At 39.3% G+C, this 24,792-nt stretch overlaps 1 protein-coding gene across 13 annotated transcripts in view; it reads right to left on the minus strand.

The window, feature by feature from the left end:
* The window catches only part of ATF7IP (activating transcription factor 7 interacting protein), a 69,700-nt gene that overhangs the window by 22,716 nt on the left and 22,192 nt on the right, over window positions 1-24,792 (minus strand). For 10 of the 13 annotated variants that reach the window (XR_014555208.1, XR_014555209.1, XM_083698588.1 and 7 more), the window contains 2 exons: window positions 11,676-12,766; window positions 714-794 (listed from right to left, as the gene is read on the minus strand). Coding sequence is in view for 11 of the 13 variants with exons in the window: in XM_083698582.1 (XP_083554708.1) it covers window positions 714-794; window positions 11,676-12,766 (1,172 nt within the window). In the remaining 2 variants the exon portion in view is untranslated. Of the gene's footprint in view, window positions 1-713; window positions 795-11,675; window positions 12,767-15,592; window positions 16,124-17,435; window positions 17,486-23,971; window positions 23,995-24,792 lie in introns of those variants that run through there. The other 3 variants (XM_083698592.1, XM_083698590.1, XM_083698591.1) reach the window with 3 other exon arrangements.

Here is a 24,792-nt window from a genome sequence, read left to right on the forward strand (position 1 = left end):
TTTCATTTTGACTCAAGAAAATCACCATTTTATAGTTCAAATCGGGAAAAATAAATACAGTAAAAGTACAAAGATTCACAAAATGTTTAGGAGTATGCGTCCCCCCATGTCCCCCCAGAGAAAAAACACTGCTTGTAGATAAAAGCTGAAGTATGGACTATTTAAAGATTGGTAAAATTTGAGTAACAGAGGAGATGCAGGAGAAAAGGGTTGGTATAAGGATCCACAAAAGGGGTGAGGGAAGTCAAAGGGGATTTATTGATTAGATCTTAATTGCTTTCTTTGTTGTTTGTAAACTTGAAAATGCAAAATAAACTCTCATTTAACCATTTGCGGGATATAAGGGTGGGAAGATATATCACAAGGGTAAAAACTCTGCTCCCCTTCACCATACAGGGATGTTTCAGGAAGAAGGAACAAAAAAGACTATCTTTTAGCCTTTCTCACTCATCTGCTATTTAGCCCTGAACCTTCTAGTACTGTAACACATAGCAAAGCATAGCTAGATGGGGAAAACAAAGCGTGAACAGCACTGTAAAGCTCCTGTTTCAAGATGGCTGGCGAGAAGCGCTCCTGTTAAGACGGTTGGAATATATGCAAACATTTTAGTGAAGATATTACGGATGTACACAACTTCCAACAGTGTCTGAATACAGGAATGCAGTAATTCAATTCCTTGTAGCAAAACTATTTTTCATCTTTGCCATACATACCTCTTTCTGGTGGTCTCTCTTCCTCCTTGTCATGCTCCTTTTCTTCTACTTTTTCCAGTTCTTTTTCATCATCTTTGCCTTCTGCGAGAAAGATAAACCACTTTACCTTATTGAACAAAGCCTGACCAATTATGTGTTGAAAAAGATGTTCACAGCTAATTATGTAAGTTACTTTCTTATGTGTACAGTTAAACACACAGAAAAAAACAACCTGAAATTTTAGTTTAAAAAACCACATACACCATTACGTAGTTACTGTGGGAATTAGACTTTACAGAGTTACGCAAAAGAGAGCCCAGGCCATTTCACCCTTTTCCCTCCTATAAAAACTAAAAAACTCTCTTTTAAAGTTTAAATAAGTAACTTTTACTCAGTGTACTTGCACTTGTTAAATATACAAGGCAGGAAGGTGTAACTTACGTTACCAATACATATTACATTGATTTGTATCTACAACAAAACTATAACAGACTAACTCCGAGGCAGACAGCAGCACAGCAGTTCAGCTGCTCTCACACAAAATACTGCTGCTAACTGACATTACTGTACCAACTGACATAACTGTCTCAGGCATATGACATCACAGTTCTACAGTCCTTGAGAGCAGTAACCCTTTAGTTAACATTCTGGATGCTTTCATCCCACAGTTACATCAACCAATAATATCTTAGCATTACTCCTCGAACACGTAAATCACAATGTTTTCTAAACATTTAAAACCCCATTCTACTATTTAATCAATATGCAAGCACTCACTTCTAAGCACTAATGTTATTGCCACATTTATTTTCTCAAGTTTCAGGTCTCTTCCTCAAAACTTTTAGTTTCAGCAAGATGGGATTCCAGTTGTAGGTTGATTGCAGTATTTAGGAAAGGATAAAACCCAAAGTATCACTTAAAGAAGTGACAGGGATTTATGAAATTTATTATTTAACAAAGTTTATATAGCACGTTAAAAAAAATTCACTTCTAAGCAGTTTACGAAACATTTAAATTTGTAATTAAAAAGTTTCAATTGGGTGTTTTTAAAGCATTCAAAATATAATAAAAATAAATTGTAACTAAAAAGAAATAAAACACATGAAACATAGGTAAAAGTAAAGATACCCACATCCTGGACATGGAACATACTGTATTTTTCGCTCTATAGGACGCACTTTTCCCCCTCCAAAAATTAAGGGAAAATGTGTGTGCGTCCTATGGAGCGAATGCAGGCTCCTTGGCTTCAGCGAAAGGAACCTGAAGCCTCCGGAGCGCAGCAGGAACTCGTGCTGCACTCCGAAGGCTTCAGGGATAGCTGCCTGAAGCCTCCGGAACACAGCGGGAAGTCCAGCTGCGCTCCAGAGGCTTCGGGTTCCTTTTGCTGAAGCCGGGAGAGCAAGACTCTCTTGGCTTCAGCAGAAAGGGAGATCTGCGCAGCGCCCCTTCAGCCAAGCGGGAGGAGAAATGGAAGGGGCTCTGTTTCTCCTACCGCTTCGCTGAAGGGGTGCTGAGCAGAGAGGGAGAGATTTTGTTTTTTCTTGTTCTCCCCCTCTAAAACAAGGTGCATCCTAGAGAGCGAAAAATACGGTATCTGGAGACGCTTCAGGAGACTGATCTTGAAGCACTCCCTTAACTGTGAATTTTCTCCTTAGGGGAGTGCAACCCCATCCAGGGCAGGCAATTGACCACCTTCTTGGACCAGGAACCGCCAGGATTCAAACTCAGCTTGTTGTCTGTCATCTGTCCCACCACTGTGGCCAGATAATGAATCCAGGGCCTGCACAGCCTGTCTGGATTCAGATGTTATAGGGAATTAGACTACTAACGATACCTTGCCCCCCAAATATTAATGACCACTCCCAGTAGCACCCATAGCGTAACTGCCACGGGGCCAAAGAGTGCTGCTTTCTGAATTTGATCCCATAGGAAAGACCAAAACCACTGTAATACAATGTCCCCAATTTCCATTCTATAGAGCTGTTCTAGGATAATATCATGGCCAATGGCATCAAAAGCCACAGAGAGATTGTAAGTTAACATAGCTTATTTCATAATGCAGGTCAATTGTTGGACTGGGACCAATCAAAGAGAGTATCTCTTCACTGTTTACAAGAGCAATTCAAAGTGCTGCTGCTTACTTTAAAATCTCCTGATTCCAGGCAAACTTTCAGAAATACCACCTCTGTATCAGCACATCAGAAGACTGAGGTAGCAGTCAGAGGCCCACCTTCAGGTGCCTCCACTATCAACAGTGAAGCAAGAGCAGAATTTTTAAAGGCAGATGGAGACTGGGAAAAGGGCATTCTCAGCTGTGGCACCTTATTTATGGAATTCTGTTCCCCAAAGAGGCTCTTTTCCATGTCAGGTAGCGACTTTCTGATTTTCTCAGAAGCTTGACTGTAAATACTATAGGAGTCTTAGTGCTGCCAGTTTTATCTGTTAAACTTTTAAACAGTAAATGTTTTGCTGTGTTTGGCTTTTATTGTTATGAGCCTCCTTGAGAATGTTTGCATTGATAGGCAGCATAGAAATCATCTGAATAAATAATGTGTAGGACTTGGAACAAATGTTCATGTGTAATTGAGGTATTAAGATCTCTCTCATCACGACCAGTTTGTTAGCTGGTTACAGAGTAGCTTATCTTATTTTTTGCACTACATCTCTATTCCACCTTTCCCCAAAGGACTTCAAGGTGGCATGCATAGTTATGGCCCTTCCTCACAACAAACTTATGAGGTAGGTTAGTCTGAGAGGCAGGGACTTGGCCCAAGTTCACCCAAAGAACTTAACAGCTGAGTGAGGATTTGAATCCTAATCTCTCAGGCCCTAGTCCAGATCACCAACCACCCCACCAACCTCATGAAAGTGTATGGGCCAATTATGATTGCCCACACACTAACAAAGAGTGGTTTCTTATCTGCTATTAGTTCTAAGGGTGCAATCCAGCAGAATACATGGATTTTGAACAGTGTGATGAAGCCAAATTGCTCAATTCTAGAGACTGTGATGAATTTCCTGAAAAGAATGATCTAGATTCACTTCAATCCGATTTCTGTCCTTGTTTTGAAACTAAAATGGCAAACGGACAGGGAGAGTACAGACATCTTAATCCCCAGGAATTTTCAGTGGCTTTTGATATTACTGGCTATAGCTGCAGAGGTCAATTTCATCCTCCAGTCTGTAAAACATTTACATGAAACCATCTTCATGAAATGTCTGGGGAGGTCACCATTATCCAGAGATTTGGGCTGAGGGATCATCAGTATGCTGATCATATCCAGTTCTGGCATCAGATTCTAGGGAGACATCTGTGTTCCTGCAGATTTGGTATTCACACTATATATTTATTACATTTCCATTCCACTTTTCCTCCCAAAGGAGCCCAGTTCGATATATACTAGATTGAATCTAGAGCCAAGAAGTAAGTGAGGCAAACTTCCAGGGGAGGAACATGATAGATTGAACATCTTTTGTCAGCAGGCTGCTGATGGAGATAATTATGTGGCAATAAATGATAGCCAAACATGATTCTTTGCTAAAGAATTTACCCCGGGGGGGGGGGCAGTGAATAGAGGACTAATCCCTGATGTTCTGAAATAAGTTTTCTGTGTCAGGAGAACAAGAAGCTGTCAGCTCCTTGGAACCCTGAAAAGGTTAAGTGAATTGTGAGTGGAGGAATCAACATCATGTCCAAAAGCCATAAGATCCTGGTGGGTATGGGGTCTGCAAAAGCCTCTGTTTCTTAATTATTTCTGAGAGGGTTATAATTTATGACTCAGAGATTTCACCATCTGCCAGTTGAAATTTACATTCAATATGTGAGCTGCTTTCTGGCTTCAAGAAGGGAAGGGAGGTTGCTCATTAAAGGCCTGAAGGCAGAACAAAAGCCTGCTCTAATTGTTTAAAAGAACAAGAGAGTTCTGAATGCTATTCCCCCTCCCTTCTTTTGACCAAAGTGTTGCCTAGAAAGCAAAACTCTGCCACTTGATCCTTCCTTCATGGGAAAGGAATGCGTTTACTTTAATGAGAGATAAGGCTACGAAGATTTCAAGGTGGAAACCAGAGATGTAATACATTTCAATTTCACCATCTGTTCTCTCCAACTCTACCATTTCAACCTCATGTTCTGCCATTCATTTATTATTATTGTTTATTAAATCTGTATATTTATTTTATAGTTACTAAACTATTATTTTAAAAAGTTTTATTTATTAAAATAAAAAAGCGAGGCAGTCAACAACCCTGGTTCTAGATCAATTTCAGGATTCCTCAATGGCAGCTAAGCACCTCTTGAAGGAATGCAAGTCTCTTGGGGGGGCGCTAGGGGCGCATTGGAAGATGGCCGACAATACCATCTCTCTGGCTCACACGAGGTAATAAAGAGGCTGATATGGGAGTATGCAGCCTCCCTTGTTACCCCAAGGGAATGGGGAACACTGCCTTGCCTGCAGTTGCCATAAATCACCCCCGGATTCGAAAGAAGGGGGTGAGGGCACTAGGTACAAAGCCCTTGTGTGGGACTGGCTCTCCCAGACGCTGTCTCTGATTGCGCAGCCTGGTTGCAGGAGCTCAAAATAAACAATTGGAAAGAAGCAAATGCACGTATTTTGAGCGAAGATCGGGAGTAGAGACTGCTAATCAAAGGGGTCTCTGTGAAGTGGAGTGACGGGCTGGACTTAAACAATAAATTAAGAAGAAGATTCATCAAAGGATCGGTATGTCGGAGCGGGACTGAAAGGGGGGGGGACTTTTTTTTTTTTTTGGTCTTATGGGAGTACCCAATAACCCTCTCCCCGAGAAAGAATCGTTGCAATTACTGATCACAAGCAGGATGATTAAGAACTGTGTGGAAATAAATCACTAATCAAAGACATGGCTTGTGGAAACATCGGGAAAGGAATGAAAGCTCTTTGTGATGCAGTTATAAAAAGAGATTTATTACGGCAGGCCTGCATAGTATGAGTAAGGGGGAGGAGGACCATGGCTTGTTATTATATCGGACTGTGAGTTTGACCTGGCAGGGCCCCCTGAGAAAATTGAGGAGAGACTGGCAGGCCTGTGCAAATCAACGGACAGACTTTGGGAATGTTTTGTACAGAGGTGTGGAAATGCCGTCTGTTCATTTTGATATGGCTCTTGGAAGAGTGTAAAATCCACACAGGATGTAACAACGTTTGTTTTCAACCTGCTTGTGGAGACCACCAGAGATCACAAAGAAAGGAATATATGATAACAACAAGATGATGAAGAAAATAACAAAGAGAAGATTGAAAAGAACTGTGAATACTATTTGGACAGAACTGTGTACATTAAAGCCTTTCGGAGCTTGAAGCATGGGTACCCCCAACAAAAAATATAAAAATTTGGCTGTGTAATTTGGAATTAATGTGATTTGGAATTAATGTGATGTGATTGGCCTGTTAATAAACATTTTTTTTTAAAAAAAGGAAGTCTCTTAACAAGGCAGAACCTATACAGATCACAACAGTCCTTAAATATGCTTGCATAGTTTTTGGAAAATATAAATTAGTGCTTTTGTAAAAAAAAGTTTTCTGTAAGAACTTTATTGATAAGGTAGCCAAGTACCATATCCATCAATACTATTAGAATTCCTGCTCCATGATTGCAGTCATGGGATTGTTGTCTATCACATGATGGTGTATGTTTTGAGTCCAGTGTGTGGGAAGTGACAGAGACAGGATGTTTGTGTTACTGTGTTCTGTGAAGTGGGACTATTGTCCTTTGTTCTTTTCCTCTTTGCTGTCTGATGCTAGAGAGAGGGGGAGCCATGCTGCAATGCTCCGTGTGTGTTTATATGTAAATAAAGGCAAAATGCGGAGTTGCGGAGTTCTGTTACGCAAACTCTGAGCACTCTGCGGATCCCTAAGTGTGCCGACATCTGTTGGCATTGGTCGCTGTGATGTTCAGGCAGAAGAAAGTTTTTGAAGTTCCCGAACGATCGACCAGGAGGGAGAGAACAAGCCAGTCAGGCATGTCTCTGCCAGGGTCCTACTCAAGTGCAGAACAAGCTCCTGACAAATACATATGACAATAAAATGTGAAAAAAACACAGTGAAGTCAACATGCTTTCATGTATGATCTTACATGAATTATCAAATTCACTTATTAGGTTCTTCAGAGTGTATCTGAAGAAGTGTGCATGCACACGAAAGCTCATACCAAGAACTAACTTAGTTGGTCTTTAAGGTGCTACTGGAAGGATTTTTTTTGTTTTGACTAGGTTCTTATGGTGAATGTAGAATGGTTATGGTTATGTAGAATGTGGATGTTTTAGTGTTTACCGCATGCATGGAAAAACTTGGCCCTCCAGCTGTTTTGGGACTACAACTTCCATCATCCCTAGCTAAACAGGACCAGTGGTCAGGGATGATGGGAACTATAGTCCCAAAACAGCTGGAGGGCCAAGTCTGGCCATGCCTACAGTGTTGACTGCAAGGTTTTTTGAATGCTAATGGCTACTTTTGAGAGAAGGGGGAAATATTGAGTGTAATTTGAATGACTGCCGATAATAGGTCCTGGCAAGTGACTGTGAATGATAAGTTACATCAACCCAATTAGGCAATGAAAGAAGACAGTATATTATGGGGCTCAGGTAAGAAAGAGGAGCAACACAGTCATGGGCCATGTCCATTCAAAATCTTTTTTCAGTGGACACTGGATACAGTATTTCTAGTATCAGCAAGTAAAGGTAAAGGTAAAGGTACCCCTGCCCGTACGGGCCAGTCTTGACAGACTCTGGGGTTGTGCGCCCATCTCACTTAAGAGGCCAGGGGCCAGCGCTGTCCGGAGACACTTCCGGGTCACGTGGCCAGCGTGACATCGCTGCTCTGGTGAGCCAGAGCCGCACACGGAAACGCCGTTTACCTTCCCGCTGGTAAGCGGTCCCTATTTATCTACTTGCACCCGGAGGTGCTTTCGAACTGCTAGGTTGGCAGGCGCTGGGACCGAGCAGCGGGAGCGCACCCCGCCGCAGGGATTCGAACCGCCGACCTTTCGATCGGCAAGTCCTAGGCGCTGAGGCTTTAACCCACAGCTACAAACCTGGCTAGATAATGCAATTTTAGACCAATCAGCTCCGGTAGAAAATAAGTGTACAGGTGTAGTCTATAGGGATTTTATCCTTTCAGCCATGTATCCCCTATGAAGTTTAACTAACTGTGACTTCATGCACTTTGCACTAGGTGCTAAGGAGGGCCTGGAAAATCTGTTAGCATACTGCCTGTTTCGATGTCTAGCAAACTCTAAATGTATACAAAGAAGTGTGTATCTTGTGTGAAAGTCTTTTCCAAAGCAGTAGTTCTGAGAAACATCTACATCCACAGCAACACACTGAAGCATTTAGCTTAGTATTTGATAGTTGCCATAGAACTTTCATAGAATTTGATGCTTTTGAATTATGGTGCTGGAGGAGACTCTTGAGAGTCCCATGGACGGCAAGAAGATCAAACGCATCCATTCTTAAGGAAATTAGCCCTGAGTGCTCACTGGAAGGACAGATCGTGAAGCTGAGGCTCCAATACTTTGGCCACCTCATGAGAAGAGAAGACTCCCTGGAAAAGACCCTGATGTTGGGAAAGATTGAGGGCACAAGGAGAAGGGGACGACAGAGGACGAGGTGGTTGGATAGTGTTCTCGAAGCTACCAGCATGAGTTTGACCAAACTGCAGGAGACAGTGAAAGACAGGAGGGCCTGGCGTGCTCTGGTCCATGGGGTCACGAAGAGTCGGACACGACTAAACAACAACAACATAGAACTTTCCTAATATACTGTTGACATAGACTATTAATTTGTTTGTACAAGCCAAAAATAGGATGATCATTCTAACAATGATACACTTATCATGGACATATTATTTTCTGATACAGGGTTAGAATGCCAGGACACTAACCAGAACTGCCACTCCTAATAGTCAAAATGATCTGCCCTCAGAAGCTCAGAGATCTCACCTTGTCCAGAATTATGAAGGATTTGTAATCCAATATTTCAAAGGAAAATGCAAATAGGTGCTTCTGTTGTAGCTGCAGTTGGGCAACCCTCTGGTTTATCGGGGGATTGCAGATAATAAAGCATCATGACAGCTTGAAGACAAATGGTGCAACCCTCAGCTGAATCCAACCAAACCTATATGGAATACATTTGACTTATGGTATACTGATGATGGAAGCAGAGATGTTCTTACCTGCACCCACCGCATCCAAAGTGTCATTCATCTGATTTCTTCTAAATATGGTAACAGAGGTTGTGGAAGTACACTACCACAGAAAGTATGTCCAGATATGTCACTGGTTCACTGCTGAGATATTCCTCAAAGGCACTTCTTAACAGTTCCTCCACCACTGAATGTGAAAAGGATCATGACCAAAACTGGGGTGATGTACTGAAAAGGCCCCAATTTTGGAATGCACTTCCAGGGCAGTGTTTGTTGACTTTTTGGCATGAGATGGAGAACCTTTTCCTGGACGAGGTGTTTTAGAACTTGCTGATTTCGTCTAAGACTTACTTACCTTGGCTACTTGGTTTTTTTGTATGTGATTTTTGCTACATGTTAAATTGTTAGCTGCTCCGAGAGCCTTTCAACTAGTGGAGCTCAAAAACAGGTATCTGTTTTATGTATAAAACTATTAGGATTTTGTTCAAACTAGATGCCATGACATTAGGGCACCTGCTCATCACAGCTGTTTCTTTTAGTTTGTTTTTATTCTTTCCATTGGCTAGTTGCATCCAGTCGTAAAACATAGTTCCAAAGGTTAAGGAATATATCAGTGCCATTCTTTGGGAGATGCGTATGACATTAATCTTTAAAAAGCAGTGGCCACTACTGCTGAAGAAGTCAACTTTACATCAAGATTGTGGCCATCTCATTTACATTTTGGAGCACTAAGCGGGACGTGGCTGTGGCCTGAGGCATTCTTTGTGGAAATAATATCAAAGCAGACTGAACTACAGAGACCGTTCTAGTTCCACTGATTGCAAAGTTTAGCTGTGATCCAAAATATCTCAACTATATTTGAAAATACTGACCATTTGTTCTTCTGGGCTTGTAAAGGTCTAGAGATGTTATACAATTAATTTCATACCAATTAGTGTCTCAGAATATAGAATTATGAGATACTGTCCTGCATTCCTCAAGTGTTTGTGTCCCCAACACAACATTTACATGAAGTCTGTGGTCAAATTTATGTCCATACACTCCTCAGTATGCTGATGATACCCAACTGCATTTTCATCTTCTGCTCATCCCAGAGCAGCTGCCTCCACTGTGAACCAGTGTCTAATGGTGAGTAACGGTGATTGAGGGTAAATGAAATAATATAAATCCAGATTAGGCAGAGAATATGGGTGGTCTTCTTTATTTGAGGGAAGGTGAGTTCATACTAACTGCTAAAGCAATTTTACTGCCTCCAGTGCACATTGAAGTTTGCTACTTGTTGTTCAGGCGGTGCTAAGTCCAGCATATCAGCTTCAGGTAAGTCAATTCTACCCTCTTCCTCAATAATTGGTATCTGAGCACTGTAATCCATTGAACTTCAAGAACTGACTCGTGATCACCCTTGAAGATGATGAGTATCAGATGATTGTATAGACCATAGCTACACAACTTTTGAACGATCTACAGCACCTGTATTATGGCTTCAAAATTTATCAAGATGGTGGTGATAGTCTATAAAATACAACCTTGCACTGAATCCCTTTTCCTCAAAAGGGAAAGGAAATAGCATATATAGCATGCTTCTAGACAGAGACTTTGTATCAGAAACGGATTGTTTGGATTTAGTTTTTTCTGTGAGCACCACTGGAATGTGACTGCCCACACACTTCATGTTTCAGACTTTTTTCATAGGTATTCCACTATTCTCACTTGCACTGATGGACAGTCCTTGCTGAAATATTTACGCTGTTTTCTGGCCTCTCTCCTCAACCACTACTTCCCTGTCCTCTGCTGCCTTTTCCTGTTATGGGTGCATGTGTAGTTCTGTACTTGTGTGCAGGCATTTTCAAAAACATATCTAGCCCGCCACCTACTAGCTAAAAGCCCACATATGTTGCAATCTTAAGAATATAGAGTCCCAGAACTGGGTAGTGGAAATTCAGACATGTTTTCAGCATACAGTAATTAGTGAAATAGGCATGTTCCTCTTGTTTAGACTGCTGGTAACAAAATAACTAGGTTGTACTCATATGGTAACGGCTTGTTTTTACTTAATGGAATTTCTGCAGGAAGAGGAAATTCCAATTTTAAATGTTAAAAAATACAGGTTGACTTTTCATGATGATATTATGTGGACAATGTGAAAATCTTGTGTGAATCAACAGCACCAAATTCCACAATAAACCTTGATCTGGAAATAGTCACTGAAGTATTCCAGCTGGCAGAATAGGGAGTGAGATTTCTATATCTATATTGGATTTGAAATTGCTCTTACATATGAAATTGTTTTATATATGTTTTAATGTTGATAGCTTTATCATTAAAATGCTTTGAGAAGATTTATAGTAAGTGATTCACAAATGAAACAAAATAGCTAAGTAGACATTGAGTAGGGAAGGCGAAACTAGAACTAATAAAACCCAGTCCGACTGCATTCAAATATTCCATAAAGCCAAGAACTTGTTAACAGCAACAAAATCAAGCTTCTTCTATTATCCATGTGTTGTAACTAGAAACCACAAGTAGTAACCAGTAGCATATGTCATACATGTTTAGGACAGCCTTCAGACAGGACTTGTTCCAGGTAAACCAGCAGTTTGCTCTGTAGAACTCTTGAAACCATCCTTTAATAATCTAACATAAAAGCAATAGATAAAATTCATACTAAATTTAACATTAACTTGTCCACTGCTGAATAGCACATTCCCTTAAAAAAACAAGCAAGCAAATTTCTAAGAACATGGGCAGATAATTCAGAACAGTCTTGAAAAGACTTGTTTTTTTTAAAGGAAGAAAAAATACCACTCACCTGAAGGGGTTGAATCATTCGGCATTATCACTTCAGCTTCTTTAACAGAACAGAGTTCCTCTTCATCTGAAAGTACCAAGAAAGCTTCTTTGGGCAAACTTTCGCTGCTTTCATGTTTGGCTAAAGAATTTAATGGGTTTTCTGCTTTATCTTCTGCATCAAAGTTAGGATTTTCTACTGGAAGCATAGTAGATTTGGGGAAACAACTTAATTCACCTGCTGGAGCCAGCTTTTCTAAAATTGGAATAATTTCCTCTGTTTCCATTGTGGCTGCATTTCCCAAAATGTTTTCTGCTGGTTCCTTTTCTACAGCTTTTTGAGTGCTGGTCTCTAAAGGTTCTGCAGATTGAGTAGCTTCTTCCTTTGGATTTACATCTGTATCAATACTACTAGATATTGCTTCCTCATCAATGTTCTCTTTTACAAGAGTTTCCTTGGTACTCTTTTCTTCTTCCATAGGTGTATCAGGAGCAAGAGCTAACTCATTTGTTTCTACTGGTTCTACTGAGCTGTCATTAATATCACAGCTTACTTTGCTTTCCTCTTCAGGCTCGCTTGGTGTGGCTTTCTGGTCCAAAACGTCTTTTATACAATTATCTTTGTGGTCCAAATCATCATTGACTTTGACTTCGTCCTGCAAGTCATTATCAATATTACAGTCAAGCACCTGATTTTCAGGTTCAGAGCCTGGAGCAGTGCTAGCATCCTCATGTTCTTGCTCAGAAACAATGTTCTCAGGGGTCAGGGTTTCAAGTTTAGGAGTCAGGTCACTAACCTGGTTCTCTTTCACATCTGGACTTTTGGCATCCGTGAGTTCTTCAGAGTCCATTTTTTGTCCTTCGGAATCAAGGCATAAATCTTCTAGGCCATTCACTTCTTTGCCCTCAGTACATTCAGAAATGAGTAACGGGGAATTAAGATCTGAATCCCCATTTTCATGTTTCCCATTTAACAACTTGACATCTGTGGTTTTCAGAAGTTCCTCCTTTACCTTATAGACACTCTCAAGCTGCTGCCTGTCACTTGCTCTCATGGTTTTGCGGGCCTTAAAAACCTTTCTTTGACGTTCTTCATTGTTTTCCATCTTGATTCTGTAAAGGTATACATTTTTAAGAAAAATGAATGTTAATGCAACACACACACACACACACACACACACACACACACACTTTACAAAGATCACATTGTTCCATTTTTCTGGCTTTGGTGTGGTTGGTACCATCAAGAGCACTGGTATACATTTATTGTTATTGCAAAAAAGTCTTTATATTCCTGCACTTATAAAAACAAAACATTACAAACACTACACTTCTCACTGTAAAAGGAACAAGCGTTTTACACATGTTCCCTTCACATCAACATCCTTTGTGGATGTTGTGACACAGAAGATCATAAATTGTGTAAATTATGAATATTGAATATGGGTCTTCGGTTTTCTTATCATGAGCAAACACTATTTTGCCCATTAACTACCAGCTGTTGATTCTGGAAAGTTCTAAGCACTTCAAACCTTCAAGTATGTGATCCTGCTGTCCTTCATATAGGAAAGAATCGTACAGAAATCTTTCATTTCCCAATTGTTCTTCTAAAGCAAATACACTCACACACATATACAAAATGCATGAGGCTGCATGACTAAAAGCTTTGAAATATGTTCCCAAGGTAATAAATAGTAAATTTAATACCATTTTTTAAAAAATTAAATTGTAACAGAGTAATTTGTCACAGCAAAATGCATCTTTTCCCAGGAAATATGTTTTAAGCAAAAAATGGGAACTAGATTAAACATGATGATTTGAAATGTGCCCTTTCCTTGGTGTTTTATTTACCATCTTGACTTAAAAAATAACCCACAAAGGTCAGTACACAAATATGGTTAATTATTCTATAAGCCTCAGTATGAAAAATATATAATTAACATGTTTTTCCCCCTAATTTGCTCTTTTGCAGAACATAACTTCTGAAATAGTCAGATAAATGTAGGAACTTCAGAGTTCACGTAGGCTTGGTTCACACATCACATCACCATTCTGAAATTGTGCTTTATAGAACAAACCATGTTACAGCCAAGCCACAGATGGTCAAAGAAACTGGTTTGCCTTGTCATACTCTGCTCTCCTTCCATCCCACCTACTTCCTGCCTTTAGCTATCTCTCCACCCAACTTCCCTGACCCGTTTGTGGTGCGTAACAGCTGATACAGCCTCACCACATCACCATTTCTCCTCCATGGATTGTCTGTGAAATCAAGGGTATGGGAAACTTTATTTTCTGCAACTGTCATCAAATAGTTGCTTTCCCCACCTACTCCTCCAAGAAAGAAGTGCTCATGCTCCTTTCCTTCTAGTCCTTTCCTCTGTAATCACACTTCTTATTTTTTGTCTCTCAACCAACCACCAGTTGTTACCATGAATTCATTCTGTTTAGTTAGGATCACCTACGTTGGAATTACCAGATTTCTCTGCTGTCAGCAGGGTTGAAAGGCTGCTTAATACAAACTTAAGTACTTTCACCAGTTTGCTATAGTGACAATCAATCACCCATTAGTCGAAATATCTCCAAAGCTGTAGTTCAAAGAAGTTCCATTTAAGTTTTCAATTCCCTCTCAAGCCGCAGAAGCAAATCGAAGCAGGAACGGAACAGAGTTGGGTTCAGCAAAGGGAAATTATTATATCAGCCAGTGATGTCATCCTTGGGAAATGTAAAGTAAGAGTTGCTGAGAGCAGTTACATTTTCCAGATACTCTTCCCTAGTCTCTACATTGCTTAGTGGGTGATTTGGACATGCCAATGAAACAAACCACACTTAAATCAGTTAAGGAGGTGCCAAAGCTCACATGCAATACTGGACCATAATTAAAGTCAGTAAAACAGCAACAAACCATGGTTTATTTTCCACACACAAACCATTGTTAACAAAGCATCATTATGGTACCAAACTGAGTTCACACAGAACACTAATAGGTTTTTTATTCTAACTTTTATTTAAACTGTGGTCTAATGTGATGTGCAAAACAGACCTTGGGAGGGGATGTTTTTTAAAAATGGTTTTGTCTGCGCAAAACTCCTAAAACCATTTAGTTGAACATGCACCAAATTGTTCATCTTGTAATTCTGCCACAATTTTTTAAAAGAGAAACTCACATTTGCCAAATGGCTCCGAACGAACAAACATTGAAACAAGTATTGTAAACTGATATTGCATTTTCCCACCACAACTTGCCAACTTGTTATTTATGTAACAAAAACTGTTATTCATACATAACATTCCTAACAGAATGAATGTATAGAAGCTGATTTTCATTGTGCAGGATGAGTTAACAAATTAAACAATTAAAAGGTTTCCTGAAGAACATTATTGAAGTTCTGGCTGGCTGCCTTAAACTTATTTAAATTTGCATTTATCATTAAGATATTTTGACTGTCACACAAAAGTATTTAAGCCTTATCATGACAGCCATATTATGTGACCTGCAACTGATAATCATAGAAGCTAAAACACTTAACAAAATAATTGTAATTTTATCTTTATTTTGTCATTCACTTATTTACGCAGAAATTTCTCTATATTGCCAAGGATCCAGATCTTTGTTGAAGGCATGCAACCCTGTCCATTATGCAATGTTTAAGTAATAAGACAACAAATGAAAGATGGTTTGCTAAGCTACCTATATATCAAATGCAGTAAAGACAGGTTTTACAGTACAATTTCAATCCACATCCACAAGGGTGCACACTGTACCACTTAATAGAACTCAAGAGTACTGAAGGAAATAGGACACACAAAGCTGTTGGGGATTTAGATCACACAGAGCACTTGAGATAATTTGACCATATTCGTGCAAGCCAATCAGCGGTTCTCTTTCATATGTTTTCTGGTTCTAGGAAGAGCAGAGGAATGGTAAAATTGTTTTCTTACCTGAAAATAGGTGTATATTCATTTGATTCTGGGAGATCATACTCATCTTATTCAGTGAGTAACAACTTCCATACTTTAAGCCTCTTCAAAAATGGTGTTATGATTCACAAGACCAAGTTCATAAGAAAGTTAAGCTAATTTCTGCATGTACACAAAGCAGTAGTATCTAAAAATATACTGCACTGTGAGAGTTTTGATCTCTTCTGGTGTAAGCAAGGATTCTCAAACTGCCCCAGAGACAATTGGTATTTTAATGAAGTTTATGTTCCAGTGCTGTTTGGTTTGATTCAATGCATCCAAACACACCTCTTATGGATATGCCCTTATTGGTTGTGTGCCAAATAAAGAAGTATCACAGGAGAATTCAAAAGCTTTCCTTCAAGAAAATGATGTTTTACAGTACAGCGCCTAATGCTCACTTTAGAAAAGTATACAAATGCATAAATAGTAGTGAATAGTACTGTTGTATCTAAACACCACACATTCTCCTTCCATAAGAAGTCACAGTAATATGCTAAACATTCTATCCTTTTGTATAAAATCACCGCAAACACAAAAGATTCCTCATGTCATTGCTCCCCCCCCTTTAGTAATAAGCTACCCCATGTTGTAGTTGCAAGTGCTCATATGGTAAAAGGAGTGTACCACTGGATCTTAAAATGATACCCAAAAGGATCCTTGCTCTACCAATGAGGTAGTTTTCCTTCCCCTCCCTCCCCTCCCCCATGTTTTTCCCTTAAGTGAGATCACTGCTGCATGGCAACAAAGAAAGTATTAGCATAGCTGCTGTGGATTAGCCCATAATCGTAAACCCATGTGAGCAGCTCTTGAGTAGCTGAAAAGGTTAGCCAATCAGCTGCTAGTATTTTGGGTTTTGCCTGGCAACAGGGGGGGGGGACTGTAAAAGGATTCTCAAAAGGCAGCAACATAAGCTAGAATACAAAATGACTGCATACAGTGGTTCTCTACATAATATAAGTACTCTAGAACAGCACAGCCATTGCATTCGCAAAAGCATAGTGTTTGTCCAAAGCACTAATAGAAGCTCTACAAGAATAAAATTATATAATCATGTAGCATTCATGGTAACCCTGCAACTTATTACTCCATATAATCTAGACAAGCAAAACTGACTTGCATGTAGTAATGTCTGCAAAGAAATTAAGGACAGTCATTGGCCAGTGTATCTAGTTCTAGATAAAGGGTCGTAGATTCCAGCCTTGCAAAAACAGAGTACCAAACAAAATGTTCCTTTTCTAGAATCTGGCTGGAACATTTCCAAATTACCTATTAAAATTCAACTTTATGCATACCACACAAAGAAGATCTGGGAGCGTGTTGAGTGTCATATGGAAGAATAAGTGTTCTAGATTAATTTTCATTTTCATATTTAATTTCATCACATTCTGTAAATACATTAGTTTTTCATCAAAAAATGCAATATATATATATTTATATTTAATAAGCTTGATTTGAGCTATTAAAATTATGTATAAATTTACAAAAAAAGAACAAATATAAATTTACATGCCACAAATGTTCTCTACTACATTAAATAAAAATGAAGTATATCTCTTTGAAAAAGAAAAGCATGCATATCGCCAACAAAGAGGAATTATGTCTAATTGCAAGTTAGCGCTTATGTATCTTATTTCTACCTCCTAAGCATTTAATTAAGATTGGGCTGTTTAAGCTATTGTACACAGAAAACTATTTTCTCCTTTACACAATATTCAGCATTCCAAAAGAACATTAACGAGGAAAAAAATAAATAATAGTAATAATAGTAATAGCACTCCTCCTCCCCCTTGTTCTTTGAGACCTTGTAATTTCTGAAACATACCCAAGAGGGAGCCAGCTGTAGCCACACTCTTAGTTTGTGTGATCTTCACACAGGGAAAATAAATCGGCAGCTTGCTTCATTGTTACCGAGTTCTCTCCCCCGTATAATTTTACCTTATCCGATTGGCTTGAGGAAGCAGATACTCAACTACCAATCAGGAGTATGCACTCTCATATCTGCCCAGCAACAAGAAAAAGATGTTACTACTGAACATTTAGATAACTTCTTATTTTCAGACAATAACTGCTGAATAATTAGAAAACTTTAAATGCATAATCCTTTCAAATGTTTTTGTTAAAGGAGTCTGAAGATTAACCACCACATTTAACTGACATTTTAAGCATAAGGCTTAAAAATGGTTGCTTACAAAAATATACAGGAAAATATGGAACTGGAGGTTTTCACTGCAATTGATTCAGAAATGGTAAGAAACAAGTAGCCTAGCCCAGAGTTGAACTTACTTATGTTTTGTATAACTCAGACGTGCAACCTGCACATTCCCCTTCAGTGAAGGAGACATGAGAACATTTCATTCAACAGAAAAACAAAAGAAAAAGAAGTCCAGAGGACAAGCAAACGGTTTACACTTCATTTTACCTCAAAATTCAATACCAAAGTTATGAAATTCTCAAATCTACAGGTGTTTTCAGACAACAGTTGTCTCCCCTAGCAGTTACCCATATGCAAGTTAGTCTACATTCTATACAACACACTACTACAGTGGTACCTCGGTTTTTGAACGTAATCTGTTCTGGAAGACCATTCTATTTCCAAAACATTCGCAAACCAAAGCATTTACTTCTGGAAAACTCAATACAAAAGCCGTGTGGCACACTCAATTTCCGAGACATTCAAAAACCAAGGTACCACTGTACTTCTTACTTCATCAGAAGCAACAGCTTTATCAGACTGAAACCGAAAATGGAACACTGCCTCTAAAGTAAAATACCACAAAATAGCATGTGCAAAACTAATTATTTTCACACAAACATGCAGACATCAGCTCCTAGAGCTAAAAGAGGAATGGTAATACATGGCTTTTAATATGAAAACAACTCTCTGGTAGGTTTTCAGTTCCTAATGAAGATATATACTCATTTTAAAGAAGCAAGTTAATATTTACTTAAGTGATACTTAAAGTTATGCAATACTTAACATTACCAATCTCTTGCAAAAGATGGTAATGTGCCAAAAGAGAACAAAAACTATTATGTACTTGTACATCTTTTACCGATTTCTTCCATTCATGTCCTATAAACTGAGTTGATGCAAGTGTGACCTTTATATTTCGGTACTGAATATTTAAACTCACAATAGTCTGGTGTTATCTTTAGTAGCCCTTTGAGGTCACTAATAAAATTTCATGGGAAAAGAGAAGAGAAAGGATGTGCAAAAAACATGGAGATTCAACATTAAGAAACTAGTATTTATAAAGAACCATACAGTAACGATAATTTAAATATTCTAGTGTGTAGAGACTTTAATGTTCATGATCGAAAAAGGCAATTTGAAAACCTTGCCCAAGGTGTAGCCAACTGATTTCTCAGAAACATCTTACTTGCATACTTCTTTTTTCTTAGGAGATTTCCTTTCCTCAAGGAAATGAAATGCATCTGTTTGCGCATGCACAGTCAAACACTGAGGTCATTGCCAACCTCCCACCAAAGTCATAAATGTGGGAAGTAGGCAGGACTACAAGTTCAGGCAGCGTGACAAATTAAAGCCTAGTTACAATACTGAGTTAGCTTTTCTCCCTGGTTTCTTACTTGCCTACATTAAAAAGTATAGTATGTTTTGCATGTGTAAATAATATACTCTAATAACAAGCCCCCTGAAGCCATGTTGTTATCTTATCAGCAAGCCGAGCAAGTAAACTTGACTCGTCTGATGTCAGACGACTGGACTGAAGATTTGCATAGTCACGCTGGTTGGCTCCTGAAGATCAGTTTGTAAAAGCCCATGAATACCAGAGGCTGAGAATCAGCAGGAAGCACAGAAGATCTGCCTGGCAACAAGGCTAAAAATAGAATCAGTACGAAGCACTGTAACAGTATGAAACCAGGAGCAGAGCACAACTCAAGCCTTCCTGCCTCTATATGCAAAGTTATACAAATAGAGGGGCATACTCTTCACCAAAGATTAACCCCTAATGCTCTCTAAATAGCAGATCAGCATATATATCATGCATGCACAGCAACCTTTTGTGCACAGTTTTCACAAATGTACTGAACATTTATTCTCCCATCATATTTTTTTTTAGAATAAAGGAAATACTTCCCAAATATCAGGTATGCAATTTTTGTAATTTTAGAAAATTATGCCAATTCCGTTTGCACATGTAAAGAACTATTCCAATTGTTTTCATTCACCAGGAACCAATATTAGAAGGGTAACTACCTGTTAATAGTCATGCTAATATGTCATCTTTGTATCATGTGTTTGAAATTAGCCAGGTGCCAGGAGCATTTTGCACCTGACTATCAGCTACTTGCGACCACAAGTGAAGATGCCTCAGTGCTAGGATGGTGCCTGACATCACCATCTGGAGGTGCATGCCTGGGGACCATTGGCATAGCTGTCAACCGTCCCTTATTTGGCGGGAAACTCCCTTATCCCAGCGCCGTGTCCCGCTGCTGTCCCTTAAATTTCCCAGGTTTCAAAGGAAGCAGCTCCTCTCCCTCCCTGCCTGACGGCCAGGGAGGAGGGAGGCTCCAACTGTGTTGCTTGGCTGTGTTGCTCACCCAATAAGGAGTCTAAGAATGACTGGGGGGGTGGAGCTTGCATGCCTTGTGCCGATCAAATTGGCTGCGTTGCCTGGGGACTTGCCTTTGCTCAGCGCTTCCCAGCAGAGAGGTGACGGTGGTTTTCCTTGCTGCATCCCATCTACCGGGTTGCTGCGTTGTGGGAACCACCGCTTGAGGCTTCGTTTGGCTGCTGGCGGGGCTTTCTGCCTTTGGCTCGGAGGGGCTCAGAAGTTGAACATATCCGTGCCCAGAAAATCCCTTATTTTGGCTGCTGATCCCTTATTTTTGAGGCTGCTGGTCCCTTATTTTCAAATCTGTAAGTCGGCAGCTATGACCATTGGATCTTGACTGTTTTCACACACTAATACCACATTCTGAAGAATTACATCAGTTATATTTTTACCTGCACAAGTAGAATGAACTTCAGGAACCGAAATGCTTTTTCTGTGCAGCCTGAAGCTTATCTTCAGCTTATCTTCAGTAGCTTATCTTCACTTCACTCCTCCAGTCTTGGGGTTGGGATATCTCAATCCAATGGCTCTCCAAGATCATTAGCAGTCTGGAGATCTGCTGGGGAATCCTGAACTCCCTGCTGCTCTTTCTGAGGTGCCCTCAGGTTTGAGGTATGAACAGCACTGAATCCTAACCAACCAGGAGAAAGAGGCAGCCCGCCGCCAGGGTAAAGGCAAAGGCAGAGGCAAATCACCAGATTTGCCAGTATGAGGGTACTTTTTAATTACACATTTCTTGGATGAACATTCATTTCTTTGAAGAACATTCTTGTACTTTCTTAGATAACTGCTTATTTAATTAATTATTTGCTCGTGTTTTACACCAAGCTCTCAAAATACTCATGAGGTTTGCGTACATGAAACAATATGCACAGTAGCTTTCTTTTAAAACATGGATTTACTGTTTGTGTATCTGCACAATGGAAATGCTGACCTTGTGGTGAAACATTAAGTTTTAACTGGAATTCAAAGTCAACATGACACTAACCATCAACTTCACTGGTGAGCAGGTGAGGAGTGAGATTAGCTACAGACAGGGAATGTTGCAATACCAACGTCCCTGCATTTACGTGTGCCCTACTGACACATGATTACATATACACTTTATGCAATTTCACTTATGTGTGCAGGGCCCCCAAAACACAGCCCCCAAGTGGGGAGTCACCTGTAATGAGCGTTTGGATAGTGGAAAGCCTGAGATCTGTCAAACTGAGGAGAATCATTCATATGTTTCAGAAATTGGTGGAAGCAGGGGAGTTTGTACAAATGCTTCTTCCGGTAATTGGTGGTAACAGCTTGAATCCCAGCTTCCATGAGCAGAATTTCACTTAAAAAACAGTTTTTTTGTGTGGTTTTTTTTACTCCCATGTGCCTCAATAAGACACTTCTGATGGCTCAGGGGCTCTCTGGAAAAGAATATGTGATGTGACATGGAGCGGTTACAGTAGAAAGGGTAAATCAGGAAGTCACTATCTGCTTGCCCACCACCACTTTTGGATCCAAGCTATCGTTAAAAGTAGGCTAAGTGAAAAGCATACTTTTAGGATCCCATTGTTTTTATCTTTTTTAATTGTAGTAAGCTTGAACTATTTGTTGCAGCGGTAGTGGCACTGGTAACAAAATCAGACATAGGGTATTATGATTTATATGTTAAGGTGGCTTCTGTAACTGTTTTGGCCCTGACAAAAGGCACTGTACATTACTTTTACAGTTTTAGTACCGAACTAAAATAAGCAGAAGAACAAAAAATAATAATAATAATAATAATAATAATAATAATAATAATAATAATAATAATAATAGAGTTCGGAAAGAGGCCATTGCTGATTGGTAGAATTTATGTGCTGTATGCAAAAATCCATGGCGACTCCACTTAAAATAGCAGCAGGTAGCAGGTCTGGGAATGGCTTTCTCTCTGCCCAAGACCCTGAAGAGCTGCCAATCACAAGTTTCCAGTTTTTCCAACCTAATGTCTTCCAGATGTTTTCGACATCAACTTCCATAATCTCTTACCACTGTCAATGCAGACAGGGGATGATGTAAATCTTAGTTTAAAGTATCTGGTGAGCACTAGATTGAGGGACCATAGACTACTAGACAGTACTGGGATAAATGAGCCATTCATCTTAAGGCAGCTTCATACAAACTTTCAATTCACTGAATTTTCAAGAAAGACCAGAGCCTCTTAATTTGCAAAAAAATGTACAAGGGTTTTCTCCTGTTCCACTATTTCAAATAATATTGCTCACATGTTTTAATTCACCACTTTCCTTGATTTTTTTTTGCCTGGTGCTTGTATCATTTAGAGCCAATATTTACTTCCATAAGAATACACAATCATATTTAGCTCAGGCAGAAGGAAAGGTTTAACCTAGCAATAAATCTGCCTACAAAATGAGTGGTTCTGATGTGTAGATGTACAGAAGAATATACTCTCAAAGCTTGACTGCTACATAGCATGAACAGATTATGATGGCAGGATAATAGGTAATACTGAAGGAACATCCTCACAACTGGCTCAGGCAGCAAAGAATCATTTTTTTGCCCATCAAATGGATGGAATTACAAGTTTGCAGAAACAAACAACATTCTGAAACAAAACCAAGATTATTTCCATTTTAAAACAAATCAATATGATTTACCCATCTTTTTTGATGATGCAATTTACAATCTTAAGAAAGAATGATGACAGAGAATCCTGCCCAGACCAACACAACCAGGGACTGAAATGTTCAAGGCAGAGATGGAACCAACCGTGTTCATCAGATAGCTTAGCTCTGGGTCACCAAAACTGTTTGCAATACTTAACTTTAGCTTCTTTTTGCTACCACATCTTTTTTATGATACAAAAACTATTGTACAAAAAAGGCTCATCAGAGAACTCACAAATGTATCAGTGTTGAAAAGTAAACTAAAATTAGATTCTAAAATAAACTAATAATTGCTCATAGTAATAAGCTTTCAACTGAGCAGCCCACAAAGGAAGTATTGCTGCTGCAGTTAAGATGAGCAATTTGCACGAAGGGCCACAACCTATAACAGGTATATTGCCATAAGTAATTTACCTTTTACACTTGTTACTCTTCAACTAACATTTGGTTGCTTTTTAAAATGCAGGGGTGGGGGGGGGGACTGCTACTCTCAAGTGTGAAAACAGTAACTAAACCCTTGAAAAAACTTTGACAGAGATAATAATCAACTTGGGCTACTGATTTTTTTAAAAAAATATTTTGATGTCAAATTTCCAGCACTTCTCCATGCACTCCTGAGGGCTAGAAACATCAGGATAATCTGTGAATCTCAGAATTTTCCTGAGAAGCTAAAGGCTGAACATAAACTTTTTGAGAGGGAGGGTAGGATCAAAAGGTAGTCCATATTTTATCACCCATGCTTGTATGTCAATTCAGATACCATACCATTGCAGTCTCTTTTAGCATTTTTCTTAAATATACACAACAACTCCCAATATTTACTATTATTTATGTTGAAGGAAACTACAATTTCCCGCCAAATGGGCTTACACTGATAACAATGTGGATTGAAACAAGCCCCCTTTTATGACAGAACCACTAACTTGCTCAGACATCTTATTTTAGAACCATCAGTTCCACAATAATCTGTGACTCTCACAAACAACCCCAAAAGCCCACACATATTCTCCTACAACACAGCAGAGCATACAGCTTTTAAAATTCATGATTTTTTTAAAAAAATGTAGTAAGTTTGCAGTAAGATCTTGCCAGGGCCTGTGAAAATGTTATGAAGGAACTGGTTGTCTTACCTGGAGGCAGCTTGACATACATCAAGAGAACTTCCTCCTCAGCTCAGCAGCTTACATATCAAAACAGTAGAAGAACACTTCTAGGTCGGCCATCTTGAGAACAAACCTTATTTGTCTTCACACAAGCAAAACATACTGCACTTTAACTAAAACCTGACTACTGTGTGACCTTTCCTTTAGTCACCCACATCTGTGGAATAGCACATGCTGAGATTTTTATTTACACAATAAATGCTCCTAGAGGAATTGCATTAGCTCTTATAAAGCACATAGTCTACAAATGCCAGCTGCGATGGAAAGTCTTCAGAATGAGCCTATTTGTACTGCTTGCTGCAGTGCTAGCAGTTGCCTGCCCAGAAGCGTGTGCAGTGCGATACCTCCCTTATGCCATGCAGAAGCAGAAAAAAATGCATATCAGAACTCAAAAGCAAGCAGTACAGTAACCATATAGAGAAAAATCAGTGTCTGCATGCAAGTCTTGCTTCTGGATTTATTACTCTTAATAAAACTACCATATCCTTAAACAATATACTATTATCTACTACAATTCTTCAGTGCAGGAAACAAGCTTGGGCATTAGACAAGGCAGAATCCATGACATAACCCAAAGCCAAGCCAGAGTGCAGTTATAGCTGTACATAAAAGGGCCTTCGTTTTGTAAAACAACTGCTGCAGGATATTGCAAGGTAAAACATCCCCTGTCCTCCATGTCCAATGACTGGTTCTGAACATGCCATTTAACAGTTTGTTGACAAAATGATCAAATAAGAATGAGATTTACTCAATACTTTCACATATCTAATAAGTTAGTGTTTAACACA

This window comes from Podarcis gaigeae (assembly GCF_964106915.1).
Source record: "Podarcis gaigeae genome assembly, chromosome: 10".
NCBI classification, from domain to species: Eukaryota; Metazoa; Chordata; class Lepidosauria; order Squamata; family Lacertidae; genus Podarcis; species Podarcis gaigeae.